We start from the raw sequence: 19,842 nt of genomic DNA, 5'->3' as shown, positions 1-19,842 counted from the left end.
GCCTGCTTCTGAGCTTGGTTCCACATCTGCCGCAGTGTCTGCTTGTTTGCTCAGCCTGGTACCTGCTCCAGTGCCAGTTCAGTGCACGATTGTTTGCCTTGCCTGGTACTTGGTTGTTTGCCCCATTGCTTTCCCAGCCCATTGCTTGGCTGTTTGCCTGTTCTGCTTCCCAGTCCAGTGCCCAGCTGTTGCCTGGTCCGGTTCTCAGTCTGGTGCCCTGCTCGGTGCCCAGCTGTGTGCCCGCTGCGGTGCTCCGGGCAGTGCCCGCTGCGGTGCCCGGCTGTTTGTTCACCCGGCTCGGTGCCCGCTGCGGTGCCCGGCTGTTTGTTCACCCGGCTCGGTGCCCGCTGCGGTGCCCGGCTGTTTGTTCGCCCGGCTCGGTGCCCTCTGCGGTGCCCGGCTGTTTGTTTGCCCGGCTCGGTGCCCTCTGCGGTGCCCGGCTGTTTGTTTGCCCGGCTCGGTGCCCTCTGCGGTGCCCGGCTGTTTGTTTGCCCGGCTCGGTGCCCGCTGCGGTGCCCGGCCGGCCTCTCCCTCTGTCCGCCGCCCCCCGGCCGAGCGGCTCCGCGGCCGGTGCGGTCCAGGCCGGCTCTTCGGGGCAGCGCGGCGCGGGCGGCGCCAGGCGGGTGCGCGGTGCCACCGGCGGGTCCCCGGGCCGCCGCCGCCCGACATTGGCTGGAAACTGGAGCAGCGCGGCGGGGACGGTCGATGCCGATCGATCGCGGCGCGGGCGGCACCGCACGGCACGGCCCCGGCACCGGCAGCCCGGTGTCCCCGCTCCGCAGCTCCCCGGGGGATGCGCAGCCCCCCGAGACCGGCAGCGGGCAGGGGGTGAAGGCAGGAGCCCGTCCCCGGGGTGCTCTGCCAGCACCGGGAGGAGACGCTTGGGGGGCCGCGGTGGGTGCGCGGGACTCCGGGAGTTTTGCCGGGTGATGCTGCCCGGTCCCCGTGTCCTTGGGAGCCCGTGGGACGGGGACAGCCCCGTACCCCAAGCCCAGGGCCGGCCCTCCGCCCTCCCCGGTCCTTCCTCGTGCTGAAGGGAGCAGCTGGGACACGTCTCTTGCGGTCTCTCCCCGCAAGTTCAGGAGCCGGATCTGTCTTTCCCACCGCTCCCGCTCCACGGCCAGCTCCGTCCGGCTGTCCCCAGCCCTGGGTACAAAGAGCTCCAGGAGCGGCGCTGGGACACGGGCTGTGCTGTGCCCCCGCACCCCCGCACGCTCCCCGCATCCCCAGCAGCCCCCAGCATCCGCCGCTCCCGGAGCTGGCGAGGGCAGCGCTCCGGCTGCTGCTCCCGGGCTGCTGCACAGGGGACGGTGCCCAAAGTTTCCTTCCTAGCAGCAGGAAAACCTTTTTTTAATGTAGGGAAGCAGAGCGGCGGCCTCGCAGTGCTCATGCGTGGCGGGCAGCGCAGCTCGGCGCTCCCAGCCGCCCGCAGGGATGGATGGATGGATGCCTGTGTCCCTGCCCTTTATCTTTCCCAGCCAGCGCAGGATTTTCAGGGCCAGAGACGCGGTGCTGGGTGTGCACCGGAGGACACGGCGGCAGCATCTCATCTGCCTCGGGCTGGGGGATACGCCGGAATCCTGCGGTGCGGGATGACTGGCCCTCGACGCTGGAGCAGGGAGAGCTACTTTTTCCGAGAGTGCCTTTAATTAATGGCAGAAGGAGCTGACGGGGCGGTTCGGAAGCGCTCAAGAAGGGCTTCAGCCCTGGAGCTGGCAGTTCTGCACGGATACCCCCTGCCCAGAGCAGGCAGCCCCGGCCGATCTGAAGTCGCTGGGTGAGGGGCGGCACCAAAGTTTCGCCAGGTTTTGCTCTTGTTCGAGAGCGATTTCAATAATAATGCTGGAGGATCCTGGGGCAGCAGGAACCCCGGGGGGCTCAGCATCCCCTGGGGAGGGGCTGGGTCAGGGGGGCTCATTTAAATCCAGGAGATTGTGAAGATTTGGTAAGAAAACAAACAAACAAACAAAAAAACCCTGCTGAATAAAATGCGAAATCGTGCTTCTGGATTTGCTCTCCGCGGCTTTTTGCCCCCGTGGAATTAGAAGGCGTCTGGGGAGGAGGTCACGGCGCTGTGCATCAGGGCAGGCGTGGGCCCATCCTTCCCTAATTTATTTTTTCTTAAAGGAAAAGAAAAATTCCTTTATTTGGCAACTCCTGCATGAATCAAGTTAGCATTTCACAGCTATTTAACACCTGGTTACAGCTTCTGCGGCAGAAGCGATGATGCTCCCCGCTCCGCACCCGCTCCGCATGGCGGGATCTGCCCCTTCCCGCGGGCGGGGACCAGCCGGATTTATTTCTCCTCCGTTCCAGGCAGGGATTTAAGGCAGGAGGCGCTTTGCGTGACTCTGTCGGGGGGTTCTCCTGGCCCTGCCCGGCGGGGTGAGCCCCCAGCTCTCCCCCCAGCTCTCCCCCAGCGCCGCCCCTCGCCCCGTCCAGCTGCCATTACGGTCGGGTGGGAATCGACTCAAGTCCTTAAACCCCAAGAGTTAATCAAAGTGCTTTGAATATGTAAATGCTGAGTATTGTTTATCATTGCCTAGAGCTGATACAGCAGTTTTCCTGCTCAAAGCCCCGTTCAGATGGGAGCTCATGAAAATTCACAACAGCCTCGCAAATAGGTGATGGGGATTATTACCCCCGTCTTCCAAATGAGCAAAGGGAGGAAGAGCAGTGGAGTGATGCTCCCCGTGGCAGCGGGAATCGGCGATGGAGGTCAGTGGTGATCCGTCCCGATAGGTGTAAATCAGCTCTTGCTTCATTTCCTCCGGCCAAACGTTTGTCCCGGGCTGTGTGGGCTGAAAGCGGGGCTGGTGATGCAGCCCTTGATGGCCGGGTGTGACACTCGCTTAAACATCCACCGTGTTGGCACCAGGCGGGGAATTCCACGCAGGCAGCACACAATTTTCCATGAGGTTCTTCCGCAGGACCTCCAGCAATGAGTGCTCTGTCAATTAATACAACAATGAGTGTGACGGGGATCTGTGGGAGTGCCGGGGAGCGAGGGCAGGGGACAGGACTGTGAGCCCCAAGGGGTAAATCGGGCTGTGGGTCTCGATGGGAGTCCCTGGGCACACATCCCTGGCAGGCAGGGAGATGGCAGGATGGGGAGAAGGCTCCCCCATCACTCAGCCCCTCTGGGTGAGGGCACTGTAGAGGAGAGAATGGGGCTGGAGACCCTGGCTCGCTCCAAACCCATCCACACCACCAGAGCTCATCCCACGGTGCTTCTCACCACATCCCTGTGGGTCAACCTGTTGACACCAATGCCTGGAAGAGTTTTTGCCCTCAGCCCGAGCTGAGTGTCTCTGCATCCAAGGAGATGCCCCAATTTTGGGTTCCTCTTGTGCAGGGCAGCCGACCCTGGAGGTCCAGGGCAGCCTCCTGCCTCGTGAGCCGTGCCTGCGGCAGAGCTGCCAACCTCAGGGGAGGCTGGGGGACAGCTGGGAGCAGGACGTGTCTCAGCCAGCCAAATTTAATCCTCCTACGTTAGCAAGGCTTAAAATAGGCTCCCTGCAGCATCGATGAGGGTGGTGGAGTTGGCCTACTCCAGCCCTCCCAAGTATTTTGGGGAAGCAGGGATGGCTGTTTTGCAGACAAGCACAGCTGGGAGGAACAGAGCTGTGCTGTCAGGGCGTCCTTTGCTGAAGCCATTCCAGGAATTAAACACACCTTGTGGTACCTTCACCCCTCTGACCTCCCACCACCGCCTCTCAGGGTGCCACCTTCTCCCTTGCCGTTCCTCCACAGCCCTTTCCTGCTCTGTCCCATGGTCAGAGGATTCATTTTCCCCTGCACCTCATGGAAATGATTAACCTTTTGGTTAATTCCAGCTTATGGTCCGGTCTTGATCCCCACTCCATCAGCTGCCCATCCTGAGAAGTGTTTCATGGACATGACCCGGGCAGAAAGCCATGAAGGAACCCTCAGAGCAAGGCAGGTGTGGTGACACACTGGAGGAGCCATGCTGGGAACTCTGGAGACATGAAGGTATCATCCAGTGGTCATCTTGTGGAGAGACTCGTTCCATGCCCCAGGCAGGCTGGCTGTCTCCTCAGCGCTGGACGCCCCGTGCTGAGGGACACCCGGGTTTCCCTGCCTTGGGCAGGTGCCAGCAGCTCCCTGGGCAGTGCAGGATGGTGGCTCCAGGAGGAAAGGTTCCTCCTGCACCTCACCCCCAGGCTGGGGGATGCAGGGGGTGCAGGGGTTGGTCTGTGTGTTGGTGGCTTCAGGGGCCCAGGTTGGTGGGGTTTGGTGGGGAATGACTGGGACAATGCTGCTCCTGATCCAGCATTGCCTTTGGCAGTGCCCGTGGTCACTGGTACAGCTCAGCCGCTGGTGCTTCATCCACCCCACGGGCTCTGCCTTCCTCCTGCTGGCTCCCTGCCACAACACCGGCTCTCCATCCCCTCCTGCCCAGGGCAGGGGGTCCCCTCGAGCTCTGCCCTCCCTGCCTCACCCCTCTCCTGCCTTCCCGTGGTACCCAGGGCTTTGAAGAAGCCGTTTTCCCATTTCTCCTCTCTCTGTGCAGCCTCTCCGTGGGCCCACGCACCAGCTGGGCCCCCCACCATGCTACTCCCACCAGCCCTGCTGTGCTGCCTGATGCCTTCCTGCCTTCACCTGGTGGGGCCGAGCCCCGCACGGGAAGGCAGCGAGCACAAAGGGGTGGGAGAAGCCCCATCTCCCCTTCGTGATCGCTCCTGGGCTCCAGAGCTGGTCTTCACCTACCTGGTGGAGCCCTGAGTGAGCTGCCTATCTTCCCCATGAGCCACCTGTGAGCATCCCCTCAGGGAATCCTCTGGAATGAACTCCCCTTGGCAGGAGCAAAACTTCCTCAGGAAAGAGTGCAGAGACAAATTCCTGTGCTCTCCTGAGCTTTGCCAGCTCTCCTGAGCTGGCAGCATCACAGGGTGGCAGTGAGGCAGCAGACACTCCGGTGTTTCCCCACTCCATGTCCCCAGAGGGTGCCCTAAGGAGGCCTCTAGGCTGTTCAAACCCTTATTCACATGTCCAATCACACCAGCTCCCACCTGCATCCATCCCCACCAGCACAACCCACACAACCCTGTGGCAGCAGGACCTGTGGGCACTGCTCTGTCTGCTCTGTCCCTGTGTCACTGATGGGGCTCTAAAACAAAACAAAACCCCCAGTAAAGCCCCCTGGTTGTGCATCCATGTGTGGAGGAAGGGTTTTATCCTGAAAAAGTGGTGGCACATCTGTTGTTTGGGCTGGCCATCCTCAGCAGTGACCATTCCTCCATCCTTGCTCCAGCCCCGAGGGCTCGCACAGCCGCACTCATGGACCACTGTCCCGTTTATCAGGGGTCTGGCAGCTGTTGTGATGCAGTGAGGGTGGAAAAGGAGTCTGCAGAGGATGGAAGGAGTTGGTGAGGGAAGCTGAAGGATACAGAAACTCCCTGAAACATGGAAGAAAAGGAAAAGGGAGAGGTTCCCTCCATAGCAGTGATAAAAAATGGGCGATGAGGGGCATCAGTTCATTGCTAAGGAGAAGTGGTGGTGGTGGATATTCCCATTTTGTGCTCGGAAACCCACGGGGACACAACAGCTGTTGAGCTGCTGTCCCAAGAAAATCCCAAAGCACCAGCTCTCCCATCATCTGGGCATGGGTACCAGTGGCAGCCACTCAGCTGGAGGCACACGTGGAGCGCTCGGGATGCCTGGAAATCCCCAGCACACCGGTGGCATGGGAAAAGAGGAACATTTCCATTTTCAAGGAGGGTGTGGGACATCCTTGCTCGTGACCTGGATAAATACCAAATGGGAAGGAGAACAGGGGGGCCCTGAGTGAGCGAGAGGGGCAGAGGAGCGGCGTGGTTTGTGCCAGACCAAAAACACGAAACAGGGCTTGTCCAATCCCGAGGAAATCCCATCCTGCCGGGGCCGGAGCACGGGCTGGTAGCAGGAAGGCGGCTGCCAGGACGGGCTTCCGCAAGACTTCCTCTCTCATGGCCCTTCGTTAGGGAATTAGGACGTAACGAGACGAGCGCAGCAGAGAGGAAACGAGCGCCCGGGGAGCCGCCGCTGGGGGAGTTTCGGGGGCTCTGCCCTGGCTGTGTTTGCTCTTATTAGGGAGGGGGAAGGAAGCGCTGGCAGGGGACCCATGGCTTGGGGGAAGCGTGACCACACGGATGCCTGGAGCAGCCTGGAGGGTGCCCAGCCAAGGGGCAGCCAAGGCACCCCACAAGCCAAGGCAGCAGGCTGGTGGTGGGGAAAGGGAGTGGAGCTGGGGAGCAGCAGGAGCAGCAGGAGCAGCAGGAGCAGCGGGAGCAGTGGGAGCAGCAGGAGCAGCAGGAGCAGTGGGAGCAGTGGGAGCAGCAGTGTGTAGGGGTGCAGGCTCTATGCCATGGAATGGAGGGTTGGGCATAGAGCTGATGAGCCTGGCATGGGACATCAGGCACGTGTCACCAGCTGAACCTGCACAGGGTCATCTCCAGCCTCAGGGTGGGCAGGTTCAGCACCCATCCCAGCCATGGGCAGCCACAGGAGTGATGGGGCTGAGCCCCAGAGGGGGTGGGATGGAGAGCATATATCCACAGAGCTGGAGCTCATGAGGGTGGATGTGTTGGATCCCATGGGAGTGGATGAGCTGGAGCCCATGTGGGATACTCAGAGCCCCTCACCTGTCCCCAGAATCCCCCTCCCACCCTACTGTAGGATGTTGTTCTATCCACACCTCCCTGGGACAGCCTGGCCTTTGCCCTTCTGGGCTCCAGCACCCAAAACCAGCAGGTGACAATGCTGGGATAGCCCCAGCTGCTGCCCCTGGGGGCTCTGAGCCCACTGTCCCCTTTCTCCTGGGATCAGGGAGGCTGAATCCCCTCTGTGACATCCTTCCAGCTCCATCTCTAGGCACTGCTGGCCTTTCCAGGCTGAGCAAAGGGAAACACCTGCCCTCCAAACCTGGCTGTTCATGTCCTCCCCACGCAGGGGCAGGATGGGCAGCAGGGACAGCACTTTCAGTCGCTCGCTATTTTTAATTGCTCTTTCCCAGAAAGGCTTGTGCAGGCTCCTAAAGCTGCTTCCAGCTGGGAGTTTGGAAAGCTGGTTCCAGTTAGGCGCCCGGCGCTCGCTGCGCTCGGAGCTGTTATTTTTAGAAGGGCTGAAGGCAACAGCCCCACTCCCAGGGCTGCTGCTCAGCTCTGGCCACGGCTCCTGGTCGCCAGGACCTCGCTGGACCCTCAGCTGGGGACATCTTGGCGGTGTGATTTTATGACTGCCCTTTTTTTCCTGGTGCTTTTTTGGCAGGGAGGGACTTTCATCTCCCCGTGTCAAGCTGTGCAGCCAGGAAGACCAAAGGCGGAGGATGTGAGCAGTGGTCATCCCTGAAGGGCCGGGGCGCGGAGCAGCATCCTCTGGTTTTAATTAAAAACCATCCGCTGGCAGAGTTGGAAGGCGTGAGCGGTGCCTGGGCCAGGACAGGACCAGCAGGGAACATCTCCAGGGGAGTGTCTGGCACCACAGCACTGACAGGGCCTCCTGCCCCACGTCCGAGCTCTGCCCCACACCTGGGTTCTGTCCTCGTCCCTCTGCTCCCTCCTGCCTCCTTCCCTCTCCCAGGGACCCCCAATGCCACTCTCTTGCTCACCCCATGGATGCCCATGACCCCTTAGGGCTCTTGCCATGCTCAGCCTCACTGAGGTGCCCCATGGCTGCCCAGTTTGGGGGGACAGAGGGCTGGGAATGTCCCCCCAGAGCAGATTATCCCAGGGGACCATCCATTCCCGGGCCCTGCCATAGACCCCAGACATTGGCCACGGGCTCTGTCCCCTCACCATGAGCCCCATGTCTCTGCCACGGAGCTCATCCCATCAATTCAACCCCCCAGTCCAGTCCCATGGGCTCACCCTCTGTCACACCCTCACCCCTCTTCCACGGAGCTCACCCTTCTCCCATGACCCTCAGTCCTCACCGCATCTCCGTGCCCCCCAGCCCTTTTCTGCAGGGCTCTCCCCTCTGCTGCCACCCCATCCCTGCGCTGTGGGGCTCCCCCAGCCACCCCGGCAGCGATTTTTTGGTCACATCCAATTCCCCCTGGCCGAGCCCGGCCGCTAATCAGCTGTATTATCTGCGCCCCCATTATTCACTCGCTCTCCGCTGTCGGTGCTGCTCCGCCCGGGCGCGGGGGCTCATCCCACCGCCCTCCTCCTCCTCCTCCTCCTCCTCCTCCTCCTCCTCCTCCTCCTCCCGCGGCCGCCACCTCCATCCTTCCTTCCCACCCTGCAGCCCCACCGCCCCCCCGGCCGGACCGCGGCCAGCTGGCTTTGCCTGCATTTCGGCTTCAACCTCCCCCAAGGATTCCTAAATCTGATAAGGGAGGGGGGTGCTGCTTTCAAAGGAGCGGGGTTGACCTTTGCCGCTGCAACGAGAGCCGCATGGAGGAAAAAAAATTGGCTGCGGCGAGCTGGGGGGGGTGAGAGAGCGAGCGAGCTGCTGTGGTTTTACAATCCCTAAATAACGCCGGGAGCTGAGCTGTAAACACATGGCGGTATTGCCTGAGCGTGTCCGCACCCCCTCGATGGAAACCCAGCCTGGAAAATACTCCGACCTTAAAGGGGAAAAAAAAAATAAAAAAAAAAAAAAAAAGGAAAGGAAAGAAAACAGCTTTCTCGGGAAAAAAAAAAAAATAGAAGAAGAAGGAAGAAATCTCCTGAATTATTTAGCGAACGGTTCCAATCCGACGGCTAATTCTGCCGGCAGACGCCGGCGGCCGGAGCCTGGCGTTGGGAGATGATGGCTATCGGCGGCAGGAGCGGGGTGGCCCCAGCCCAGGGGGACCCAGCGGCGCCGCAGGGGTGCGGGACAGAGCCGGGAGCCCTGGCCGGTGTCACCCTGCTGTCCCTCACCCCCCCGACGGGGAATCTCCTGCAGAATGGGAGATGTTCCCACACAGCCCCTCGCCCCTGCTCATCCCACTGCGACACGCGGAGAGGAAACCCCATCACCTGCTCTCCTCCAGCACCCCCAGCCCCACGGGCACCCCAAAAGGTCAATTCTGCCCGGCCGAGCTCCCCGCAGCTCCCCAGCAGTCAGGGAGAGCGGCCACCCCGTCCCTTCTCACCTGCCTCTTCCCAATATTTTTTGTTTTTTTCGGAAGCAACTAACACTTTCTTTGAAGAGCAACAGATGAGCGAGACCCTCCCAGCGCCTTTTATGATGTTAAATTTATTGCCTGGCTCCACAATTGCCATTTTAATGACGAACGCTCCCACGGCTTTAACGCGGCTGAGTGCTGGCATTGAAAACAGAAGCCGGGGGGGACACGCTGTCTCCGGTCTCCTGGAGGAGAACGGATTCCAGCCCTTTTCCTGATCCTTGCACAAAGTTTTGCCAAATAGATAATGCGTTTTATAATTTCCAGACGGTGCTGTGCTGGTAAGGGAGGCCCTCTGCTGGCACCGGGCTGATGGGGAGAGCCCCGGGAAGCAGCTGGGAGCCACCACCGAGGCATCGAGCCTGGGAGACACCTCTGGCAAGGTGTGCCTGAGAACCCAGCCTGGAGATCCGTGTCCAGCAAGCCGTGCCCAAGGAACCTCCACTCAGGAGGTGCTGGAGAGCTCACAGAGGTGAGCACAGGGAATTGAGCCTACGGAAAGAAGCCTGGAAAATCGAATTGGGGAAACCAAGTGGAACCAGGAAAGCGAGCTCATGGAGCCAGGAGCAGAGACCTGCACCTGGAGAAAGGTGCATGGCCAGACCGGCCTTGAGGGCTGAGCCCATCCCCAGTCCTGCTCCATCCAAAGTGAGCCCCAGCCCCTGCAGCCCCTGCTGGTCCACTGCAAGGAGCCTGTGCACACCCAAAGGGAGCGTCCCAGACCTTCCCTCGGCTGGGGACAGCCTTTGTACATCTGCCCCGTGGGTGGGACCACGGGGGGATGCCCGGGATGCTGGGAGGGAAGGGGGGCAGTGATGGCAGCTTTGCCATGGGGTGCGATGGAGCTGCCACAGCTCCCAGTGTGTCCCAGATGGGGCTGTGAACGTTCCCCCTCCACTGGGCACAGAGCCCAGGGGTGACAGTCCCTGCACTGAGAGTCCCCATGGTCCCTCTGTCCTCTCCAGGAGGGCATCAGGGTCCTGCCAGAGGACAGGGGTAAGTGTGGAGCTGGAGATGGACAGCTGCAGCGTGGGGCCAGCCATGCAGACCCACACCGGGGATTTCAACTGAGGACATCGACTTTTATCAGCAGATGCTTTATTTTTTTTAACGGTGCCTGAAACTCGGCCTGGGTTATCAGGGAGATATTAAATTGCTGTTGGAAGCGACACCAGTGGGGCGGAAAAGCCATGCTGTGCTCTTACCTCTTCCCACAAGGTCGAGCCAGGCAGCCCCGGGGGACGACGCATTCGCCGCGTCCTTCCTGTAGCGAGGATCACATGTCAGAGCCGAACGAAGCCTTGAGAAAATTAAACCCGTGAGCTCACCGCCTTCCTGAGCGCAGGCGTCAGCCCTCCCTGAGGTCCCCGAGCCTGGATCGCCAGCTGGGGTGACCTGGCAGCAGTGGCAGTGCCAGGAAGATGCCACCCCCCCGGGGGACAGCAGCAGTGTCCTGGTGTGCCTGCAGCTGGGGTGTGCAGTGAAGGAGCTTTGAACCCTGTCGTGCATCGCGGGGTGATGGGGAAGGACCTTCCCATGGGAAGAAGCTGTCAGCCTTGGCAGAACACAGCTGGAAAAGTCTCCCGAAGGCCTTCAGCCACATTTCCTCTGGGGATCCAAGCTCTTGCTTGGGCAAAGGGATGGAGAGATGGGTTCAGCTCTGGTGGGACTGGCTCGTCTTGTCATTGCCAGGGCTGTGCCCAGACCTGGAGGTGGCCGGGCACGGGGGTGGGTTTTTTCCAGGACAAGGTGAGTCCTGTTGCCTCAGCCCTCTGTGGCACAGGGGATGGAGAGAAACAAAGAGAAAGGCAGCACAGTCCCCAGGAGAGCCTGTGTGTGCGTGGGGGGTCACCTGGAGACCCCCAAGAACCCCAAGCAGGGACCCTGAGCTGGCTCCTCTCAGTCAGCTGGGACCATCACTGGAGAAGAGACATCATGAGCAACACCTGCTCATGTCCCTTGGGAGGGACAAGAGGAGCCAAGAGCACGAGTCTGGGACCTGGGGCCAGTGAGACAGTGCCAAGAGGGCAAGAGGAGCAAGGGGAGGATGAAGGAGAGGCCCAAGGGAGGACCTAGAGACAATTAAAGCCCCAGGGCTGAGCCAGACCTCTTCCCAGGGCACCCTCTGCTCTCCCAATTTTGCTTACCCTCCCCAGCTCAGAGGGGGAGCGAAAATGCAGCTCAGCTCCTGTTTCCCCCTCCAAGTACTTTGTCCTTCATCACCCTCTTCCTCCTCACACCAGCCCAGCTCTGCACCTTGGCTCTGGCCCTTCCCAGCCAGGAGGAACCAGGGCTGGTTTTTCATGTCCATACCGGGCATCCCCCAGAGGAATTGGCATTTCAGCGGATCCATGGAGCCCTTGGCACAGCCCTTGGGGGTCTCCAGGTGTGCCCGTGGCACAGGCAGGCAGTGCACACACACACTGACACACACACACACAAACACACACACACAGAGACTCACACACACACAGACACACTGACACACACACACACACACACAAACACACAGAGACACACAAACACACACACACAGAGACTCACACAGATACAGACACACACACACAGTGCACACACACTGACACACACACACACAGTGCACACACACACTGACACACACACACACACAGACACACTGACACACACACACACACACACACACTCACACACACACACAGACACACACACACAGACACACACACTCACACACACACACACACACACACACACACAGACACACTGACACACACACACACACACACACAAACACACACACAAACACACACACAAACACACACACACACACACACACAGAGACTCACACACACACTGACACACACACACACACACTCTCACACACACACAGTGCACACACACACACACACACACACACAGAGACTCACACAGATACAGACACACACACACACACACACAGTGCACACACACACACACACACACACACACACAGTGCACACACACACTCACACACACACACAGCCCCCCTCTCCCTGCCACCACAGGGCCCCAGGCTCAGCAGCCGCCCCGATCCCTCCCCAGGAGCCCCAGGGCCGCTCCAGCCCCAGCTCTTGGCACAGCCGGGCCTGGGCAGGGCCGCAGCCCCGAGCAGGAGGCGCAGGGACGGCAGCAGGCAGGCAGGAGCCGTGCGGGGATGCTCCAGCAGCTGCCGCCAGCGCGGCTGGCGGATGCCCTTTGGCCAAGAGCAGCCAGGCTTTTTTTCCAACCCTTCCCAGGGAGAAAAACAACAACCCGAGCCCCATAACAAGCTGCAGCGAAGCAGCGAGGAGGCGGCAGATAAGAGGCTGGAGCCGAGCGGAGGCCTCACGGAGATGAAAGGCGATTGCGAACGAGCCTCCCCATCCCCTGCGGACAAAAGAGCTCCTAAAATATTAACGAGGCCCCGTGCCGCCAGGTCCCCCGGCCCCCAGCGCCGGCAGGAGCAGGCGGTGCCCGCTGCCGGCCGAGGGGTCCTGGGGGGATGGAGCACAGCGGGGAGCAGCGCAGGATGCTCATTAATTACCCCGTGCTGCCAAACGAGCCCCCCGCTTCCCTCGGCACCCCAGGGAGCCGCTGCCACCTTCCCAGCGGATCGGCGTTTAAAGAGCACGGAGCTGTGCTGGGGATGGGGGCCCCTCCTGCACCCCTGGCTGCAGCCTCAGCCCCCCAGCACCGCTCAGGGGACTTCGGGGAGAAGCTGGGGCAGCTCAGGGGGTGTTTGCACAGCAGCACCAGGGTGGGGAGTGGGGCAGGGTGTTTCCCCTGCCTGTTTGGTGTCTGTGTGGCTCATGCAGGCGCCGGGCTGGTGGGGACAGGGTCCCTGGGGTGGGGGTGCTGTGGGAGCAGCTGGGCCCTGCGGGGGATGCACACGCTGTGCCGGGGACATGGGCACTGCTCCTGCCGCATTCCCGCTCCGGGGACCCTGCTCCATCGGCAGTCCCAGTGGCTGGGTGGGCTCGGTCCATCCTCGGAGCCCCCTGTGCCCGGCACAGGCAGCCTGTGCGCTCAGCTCCCGGCCCTGGCTCCGTTCCTCAGTGAGGACAGGGGTACCGTGACACCGGCAGCCACACCGAGCGCCCTGGGGACTCCCGGGTGACCTCGCGAAACAGCCGGGTCCCCCAGCCCGGAGCTGCCCCGCTCCCTCCTCATCCCACGGCCCAGCTCGGGCAGAGCCAAGGGCTGGGTGTCAAGGGTGAGGTTTCTGCTCCTCCGAATGTGCCGCTGGAAGGAGGAGCGGGATAATAACAGCTCCACGGCCGGCTCCGGAAGCGGGTCCACACGCAGCCTTCAGATTGGGGGATTTGCATAGCACAGATGGCAGCCCAGGAATTTCAAAGCATCCCCCGCGCCGCAGCAGCTGAAGCGCTCGGTGGCCCCGCGCAGCTGCCGGAGGGAAGCTGAGCTGGCCCGGCGGGCAGGGACAGGACAGGGACAGGGACAGGGACACCGGGCACGGCATCCCCAGCACGGCTGCCCAGAGGGCTCCGCCAGCCCTGGAGGGGAACGTGGGGGCTCGGGCCCTGCCGGAAAGGAGCCGCATGGAAGGGCTCCCGCAAGGGCTGGAGGGCATGACATGTGAGAGACGACGGGAGCTAAATTTACACGGCGGCGGAGCGAGCTGCCTCCAAGGAGACGTGATCACGGGCTATAAATACCTGCAAGGAAACAACGGGGACAGGGACGGTGAATTATTCACAGGCGCAAGATGGCAGGACACGGAGCGAGCCAGGCCGGGGAGGAGGGAGCTGGAGCCGGGGGCACCCCGAGATCAGCCCGGCTGTGGCACATCGGGGCAGCCAGGGCTGGGACAGCCCCTGTGCCCGGAGCTCCTCGGTGGAGCTCTGAGGGTTCCAGGGGGGTGAACCCCAGCCTGGCACCGTGCAGCCCCGAGGTGCCTCCTCCAGCTGGGACCAGGGAGGGGGTGGCCAGGCTGGGGGTGCCCCTGCCGGACAGGGGGTGCTGGGCAGGTCCAGCATCTCCCATCCTACTCCTGCAAGAGGGGACAGCAATAAGGTGATGTCCCATGTCCCCTGTGCTGGGGGCACCCCCAGCTCTGCCCTGTCCTGCTCCGTGGGTTTCCCAGAGGATGCTGAGCAGACACAGCAGCAGGACAAGCCCTTTGTGTCTGCAGGAGACACTTGGGGCGGGATTTGGGGGCTGGAGCATCGCGGAGCACATCTTCTCTACTCGGGGTTCACGGGCTTCCAACGATAATAATAAAAACTAGAAGTAACAACTAGTTTTATTACTGCTAATGAGAGCAGGTTCCTAAATGCCGGTGCTGGCGGTGCCGTGCCCTGCTGGCAGTGCGGGGTGCGGGGGGAACGGGGGATCCCCATCCCCATCCCATTCCCATCCCATCCCCGGCCCGGTCGCTTCCCGGCCTCTGCTGCCCTCGCCCGGCCGCGGGGAGCGGAGCGGCCGCCGCGCCCCGGGACGAGGGCGCCGGGAAGAGGGACCCCCCGGGCTGCGGGTAATTCCTAATTCGGGCCCTTCTGAGGGAATATTTCCTCTTTTCAGCTGTGTTTTTTTATCCACACTGACTGAAGGAAGAGAGGAGACCCCGCTGTCCCTCGGCCTCCTTCTGCTTGTCCTCACCTTCCCCCTGCTCCCGGCTCGGGATTCTCCCTGTGCCCAGCTCCACTCCCAGCTGGAAAACCCAAAGCTGACCTTACAAATCACACCTGAGTGATAAACGCTTCCCCATGGAGGTCCAGCTGCTTCTCCCCTGGCCATCCCAGCCCACCCCTCCCATGAGGAGCTTTAAGGACCCTTCCAGCTCAGTCTGTGACTACAATTCCCATGCCCTTGTTTCCCCAGCAGCACAGCTACAGGGGGAAATTCTGCCCTGTGACCCCCCAGCACTCAAGGGGTCCCTTGCAGCCTCCCCACAGCCCTTGGTGAAGGGGACAGTGCCCAGGGTGCCACATCCCTGCTTGGAGCAGCATCCCTGCCCTGCCCACTGCAGGCAGCTGCCTGTAAACAGATTCCCCAGCATCCCTCCTCCTGGAAAAACCCACAGGCAAGCAGGATACAACACTCCTGCCTGGCGGGGCTCTGAGGGAGATGGAGGGGGCTGTGAGCTCCAGGGCCAGCACAGGAACGTGGCTGGTGGGATTCCAGCCCCAGCTCTTCCAGCAGCTCAGCAAAGGCCTCTGCAGCTCTGTCTCAGACCCTGGCCTTTCCATGGGTCCATTCTTGCTGCCTCCTGGAGAAATCCTGGAGCTTCCAGCAGTCCCCAAAGGCAGGAGGGATGGATTCTCTTTGGAAAGAGTTTCTGGGTCTGGCAGTTTCACTTCAGGGGCAGGCTTGGCTCGGGCTTGAGGAAAGGGACATGGATTCAGCAGATCCCTTACACTGAGAGGTTTGGGGATTCTGGGTCTCAGAACCAGCTCCAGTTCCTCTTCCACAAAATTCCCAGACAAAGGGAATGGCACAGGCTGGTAGGCAGAGCCAGGAAAAAACCCCAAACCTAGAAACACCCAGAAGTTTACAGTGGCTACACAGCCGAGGGCTTAACCAAGAGGATTCGGTGCTCAAATGCTGCTAATGCAGGGCTGGGACAGACATGGCCTGGCAGGGAGACAACTTTGCCAGGAGAAATAGGGAAAAGACAACAGGAAAACACAGGAATGGGCTGGACAGTTGGAATTTTCTTTCAGTTCATGGAGATGTGATGCAAGTCACCCCTCAGGGTGCATGAGAGGAGTCAGAGCAGGGGAGGTTCAATCCCATTGCAAAGCCCCATTCGTTTTGTACCAAAAGGGCCTCAGCAGCACTTTCCAGAGGCTCATCCCAGGTGATTCCCACACAGGACACCTTCCCTCAGCTCTGGGCTCCAGGCACTGCTGGTGGGAGCTGCTCCCAGGTCTGCCCCATCTGCTCCTCCCTGGGGCTGGGCTGTGTCATTATCCCTTTCCAAAAACCCTCAGCCTTTCCTGCTGGGTGCCTTAGAGGCATTTTGGAGTGGAGTTACTGGACCAAGGTGGGATTTGACATAAGGGGAGATTTTAGCATTTAAATACAGAGAGTCTGTGCTTACCTGTCCTATGTCAGCTCAGACTGCAGCACTTGGACTTGATGATCTCTGAGATCTTTTCCAGCCTATATGATTCTCTGATTTGAACAGTTACCCCACAACAAACCCAACAAACCCTACTTGGCAAAAGCCCATCCTCCCATGAAGCGTCCAGCATGGATCTGGAGAAGTTCCTACAGCTTTTCCATCAGTGTTTTCCAAGCATTGTAAGCTGGAACCTGAGTACTTTATGTTGGTATTTAGGGTTCCAACAGGAGAAAACTCCCACGGAGCTTTATTGAAGTGGTAAATCCAGCAAGGTCAATCCCATCTCTGACTCAACAGGATCAACACACAGCTGAAGCTCACCTGGCCCAAGCTGCCATGGCTGGGCTTTATCTCACACACACCTTTATATCTGCAGGTGAGCTTGGGCACAAGAACATCCAGGAACTGCTGTCACCTCACTGCATCACCCTGCTCACACATCCTCACCGACTGCTCCATTCCACTTGTTCTCCTGACTTTGTTATCCCACACAGTGTCAAGCAACGGGGGTAAAAAGGAGGGGATAAATAAGGGAAGCTGTGCACAGGGTTCATCAGAGGATCAGAAATGTGGGAACATCCTTCCTGCAGCTGTGCAGGTGACAGCCAAGTGTAAGTTAAAAGTACAATGATCCTCTCCTGGAAGCTATGGTGACACCAAGTTACTCCTCTGCTCTCTGCAACTCTGTGGCAGGAGGTTTGAACCATGTGGGGGTCAGCCTCTTCTCCCAAGTGACAAGAGGAAACAGCCTCAAGTTGTGTCAGGGGAGGTTTAGGTCGGATATTAGAGAAAAGGTCTTCACTGAAAGGCTGGTCAGGCATTGGCACACGATGCCCAGGGCTGTGGTGGAGTCACCACCCCTGGAGGTGGTCAAAAGATCTATGGATGTGGCACTTTGGGACATGGCTTAGTGGTGGCCTTGGCAGTGCTGGGGGAACTGCTGGACTCGTTCTTATGGGGTTTTCCAACCCAAACAACTCTGTTTGCCTGATGGCCTGCAGAATTCCTGCTCCCCATGCTGAACTGGCCACGCACAGACCTCCCAAAGAGCCCCAGACAGCAGCACTGCAGCAACTCACGGAGCTCCAGGTCAGGGGACAGAAAAACAATCACCATCCCAAGCTGTAGGGGAGGTTGTTTCAGCAAAACTTGCTAAACACTGACCCAAGAATAGCCACAAGGAAAGGAATCAAACCTCCCAAACAGCACAACTGCCTCGGGTGCCTCAGGGGGGAGCAAGGGGAGGGTTTAAGACACAGAACACCAGTTTTGCTTAAGGCAGCCAGAAAGCTCTGCAGCAGACACTGCATGGCTACCTTTGCTCCCTCAGAACAAGGAATTAATGCTCCCCCCTCTTTAGAACACTGGGCACTTGTTCCCAGCTGTGGTGGCCCAAGGCCAGCTTGTTCCTTTCTCCCAGCCTGGCCAGCTCAGATGCCTCCTCCACTGCCAGCAGCAGAGCAGGATGTGTCTCCCAAGCCACCTCCAGCAGCTGGGGCTGGGCCAGGGCAGGACCACACAGCTTCAGCTGGACACAGGGACCACAGACACTGGGAAGAGAGAAGTTGGGGTATGGTGCTTGTGGCTTCAGGACGCCAATTCACTGCTCACTCAAAATGCCTTTTTTATCTATACCCCAACAACTTGCTCTTCCTACCCTAAGAAATGTTTAGAGTTGAGCAACAAACAGATTTGCTCATGAAAGGACAAGAATGGTAAATACACCCAACCCCCACTCGCCCCGAGGTGGTTTCACCTGACTAAACAATAAAAACAAAATCTTCTCACACAGGGAAGGGCTCTCTGTGGACACGGAGAGGCAGAAACACAATAAAATAGAACCTGTGGGTGCCAAATCCAGGGAAGAGAAAGCCATGAGCTGTGGGACCCAACAGCTCCAGCTTCCCCCAGCACCCCACGTGCCGTGTGCTCTGGCTCCAGAGCTGACCCCAGCTCTTCTCAAGTGGATCAGGGACTGGGGTGCTGCAGACAGCTCATGATCAAATCAGAGCACCAACAAACTTTATCAAGTCACAGCTTCCAAAAAGGAAGGGGACAGTGTTGGGCTTGGTGAGATCATAGGGATTTCTGCATGAAGACAGACAAACAACCCCCAGGCCACTCCAAGTCACCCAGAAATCAGTGCCTGTGGTCAGAGCAAGCCAGCCTCTGCAGGAAGCTTAAAAAACACAATGAAGGTGACTAGAGATAGTTGAGAGAGGGACAGGGCAAGACTGGAGCCTCAGGGAGGAGGGACAGAGCAGCCACAAGAGGAAAAGAAGCCACATGAGCCAAAGTAAATGGGCAGAAGGCACAGGTAAAGCAAAGAAAAAAAAAAATAAATAAATAAAAAAAAATAAATAAAAGCAAGCAAGCCAGAGAGTTTAAGGGAATTATTTAATGGTGATCAAATTGCAACACAATACAAGAGTACAGACAGTGTTAGCATGGATCTAGTCACACACACTTCCAGATGAGGGAGGGGCAGTGAGGATCAGCTGCAGGGATCCCTCCTGGAGCCTCCAAGTGCAGTCACTCACACAGGGTTTGCCCCCATGCACAGCAGGATTTGTCCTGCTTTTAACCTTCCAGACACCCTCAATGCTCTTTTCCCTGTGCATTCCTTGTAGGAAACCGTGTTTGCCAAACCCCAGCAACTGAGATCTGCAGCTTTTTGCTCCAAGCCTACCCAAAGAGCCACGGAATGGAAGGAAGCAGTAACTGTGGGGATGAAACTCCATTCCAGCGACCTGCAGGAGAACGAGGGAGGCTTCCCTGATGCTGCCAGGATGAGAAGACTTTTCTGAGATTCTGTATTTAATGGGGACAGCCTTCCTGCCACTCAGATACACCTCCAGGCTTTTATTCTCCCAGGAGGTGACTTCCAAGCTCTGCCTGGATGCACTGGCATGTCTGGAGCCTTAGCCAAGGGCTCCTCCACCTGGAATGGGAGTGCTGAGCACATTCAGAGGTGGTTTGTTATCCTGTTTCTTTAGAGCAAGGTGACACGTTCACTCCTACCAGCAGTTTCGCCACCTCCCACAGCCCCGGGTCTCCTGCCTTGCTCCCCCCAGAAAGAGCTGCTCAGGCACAAAGAAATTCACCTTTCAGTGGGCAGAGCTTCCCTTGGGATTCTCACCTTCTCCTGGACATCAGAACTGGCAACAAGAGCAGCTCTAGAGATGTTTTGCTGCTGAAGATGACCAAGACTGTCAAAAAACCAGGCACTGGTGTCTGCATCCACAGCTGCCACACATCAGGACAGACCCTCAGAGGCATGGGACAGGGAACAGTTTGCTACACTTACTGAGGACACAAGATCAAATCCAACACAGCCCTGCTGGTTTTCCCATGCATCATTTGATGGATGCAGACTGAAAAGTATGAGGACACTTCAGGATGCAGCTTACTTGGAAGCACTAGGATAACATGATAATAACTAAATTAAAAAATCCCTCTTGCCTTACCCAAAAGCTATGACAAATGCAGCAGCACATCCCACCACAGGACAAGTTGGGTGTTTCAAGCACAGTAATCAGGTCTCCAGCACTTCCCAGGATCAGCTCCATCCCAGCCTGCAGGTCCAGAGAGGTTGGGCTTTGAGCCACAGGAATGTTTAAGCCAGCTCCTGCACACTGACAAGTGG

At 59.1% G+C, this 19,842-nt stretch overlaps 1 protein-coding gene across 2 annotated transcripts in view; it reads right to left on the bottom strand.

Annotated features, from left to right (window-relative positions):
* Nucleotides 1–2,515: 2,515 nt before the first annotated feature.
* UBE2D2 (ubiquitin conjugating enzyme E2 D2) overlaps nt 2,516–19,842 on the bottom strand; it is a 45,555-nt gene continuing 28,228 nt past the window's right edge. The window contains exons 7-8 of one of the 2 annotated variants that reach the window (XM_058848535.1): nt 10,321–10,415; nt 2,516–2,950 (exon numbers count right to left, since the gene is read on the bottom strand). In XM_058848535.1, the coding sequence (XP_058704518.1) occupies nt 2,853–2,950; nt 10,321–10,415 (193 nt within the window). In that variant the 3' untranslated portion in view covers nt 2,516–2,852. Of the gene's footprint in view, nt 2,951–9,221; nt 9,622–10,320; nt 10,416–19,842 lie in introns of those variants that run through there. The other variant, XM_058848536.1, reaches the window with a different exon arrangement.

This window comes from Poecile atricapillus, chromosome 13 (assembly GCF_030490865.1).
Source record: "Poecile atricapillus isolate bPoeAtr1 chromosome 13, bPoeAtr1.hap1, whole genome shotgun sequence".
NCBI lineage: Eukaryota > Metazoa > Chordata > Aves > Passeriformes > Paridae > Poecile > Poecile atricapillus.
The sequence above is the reverse complement of the archived record's forward strand: the minus strand, read 5'-3'. Positions and strand labels throughout refer to the sequence as shown.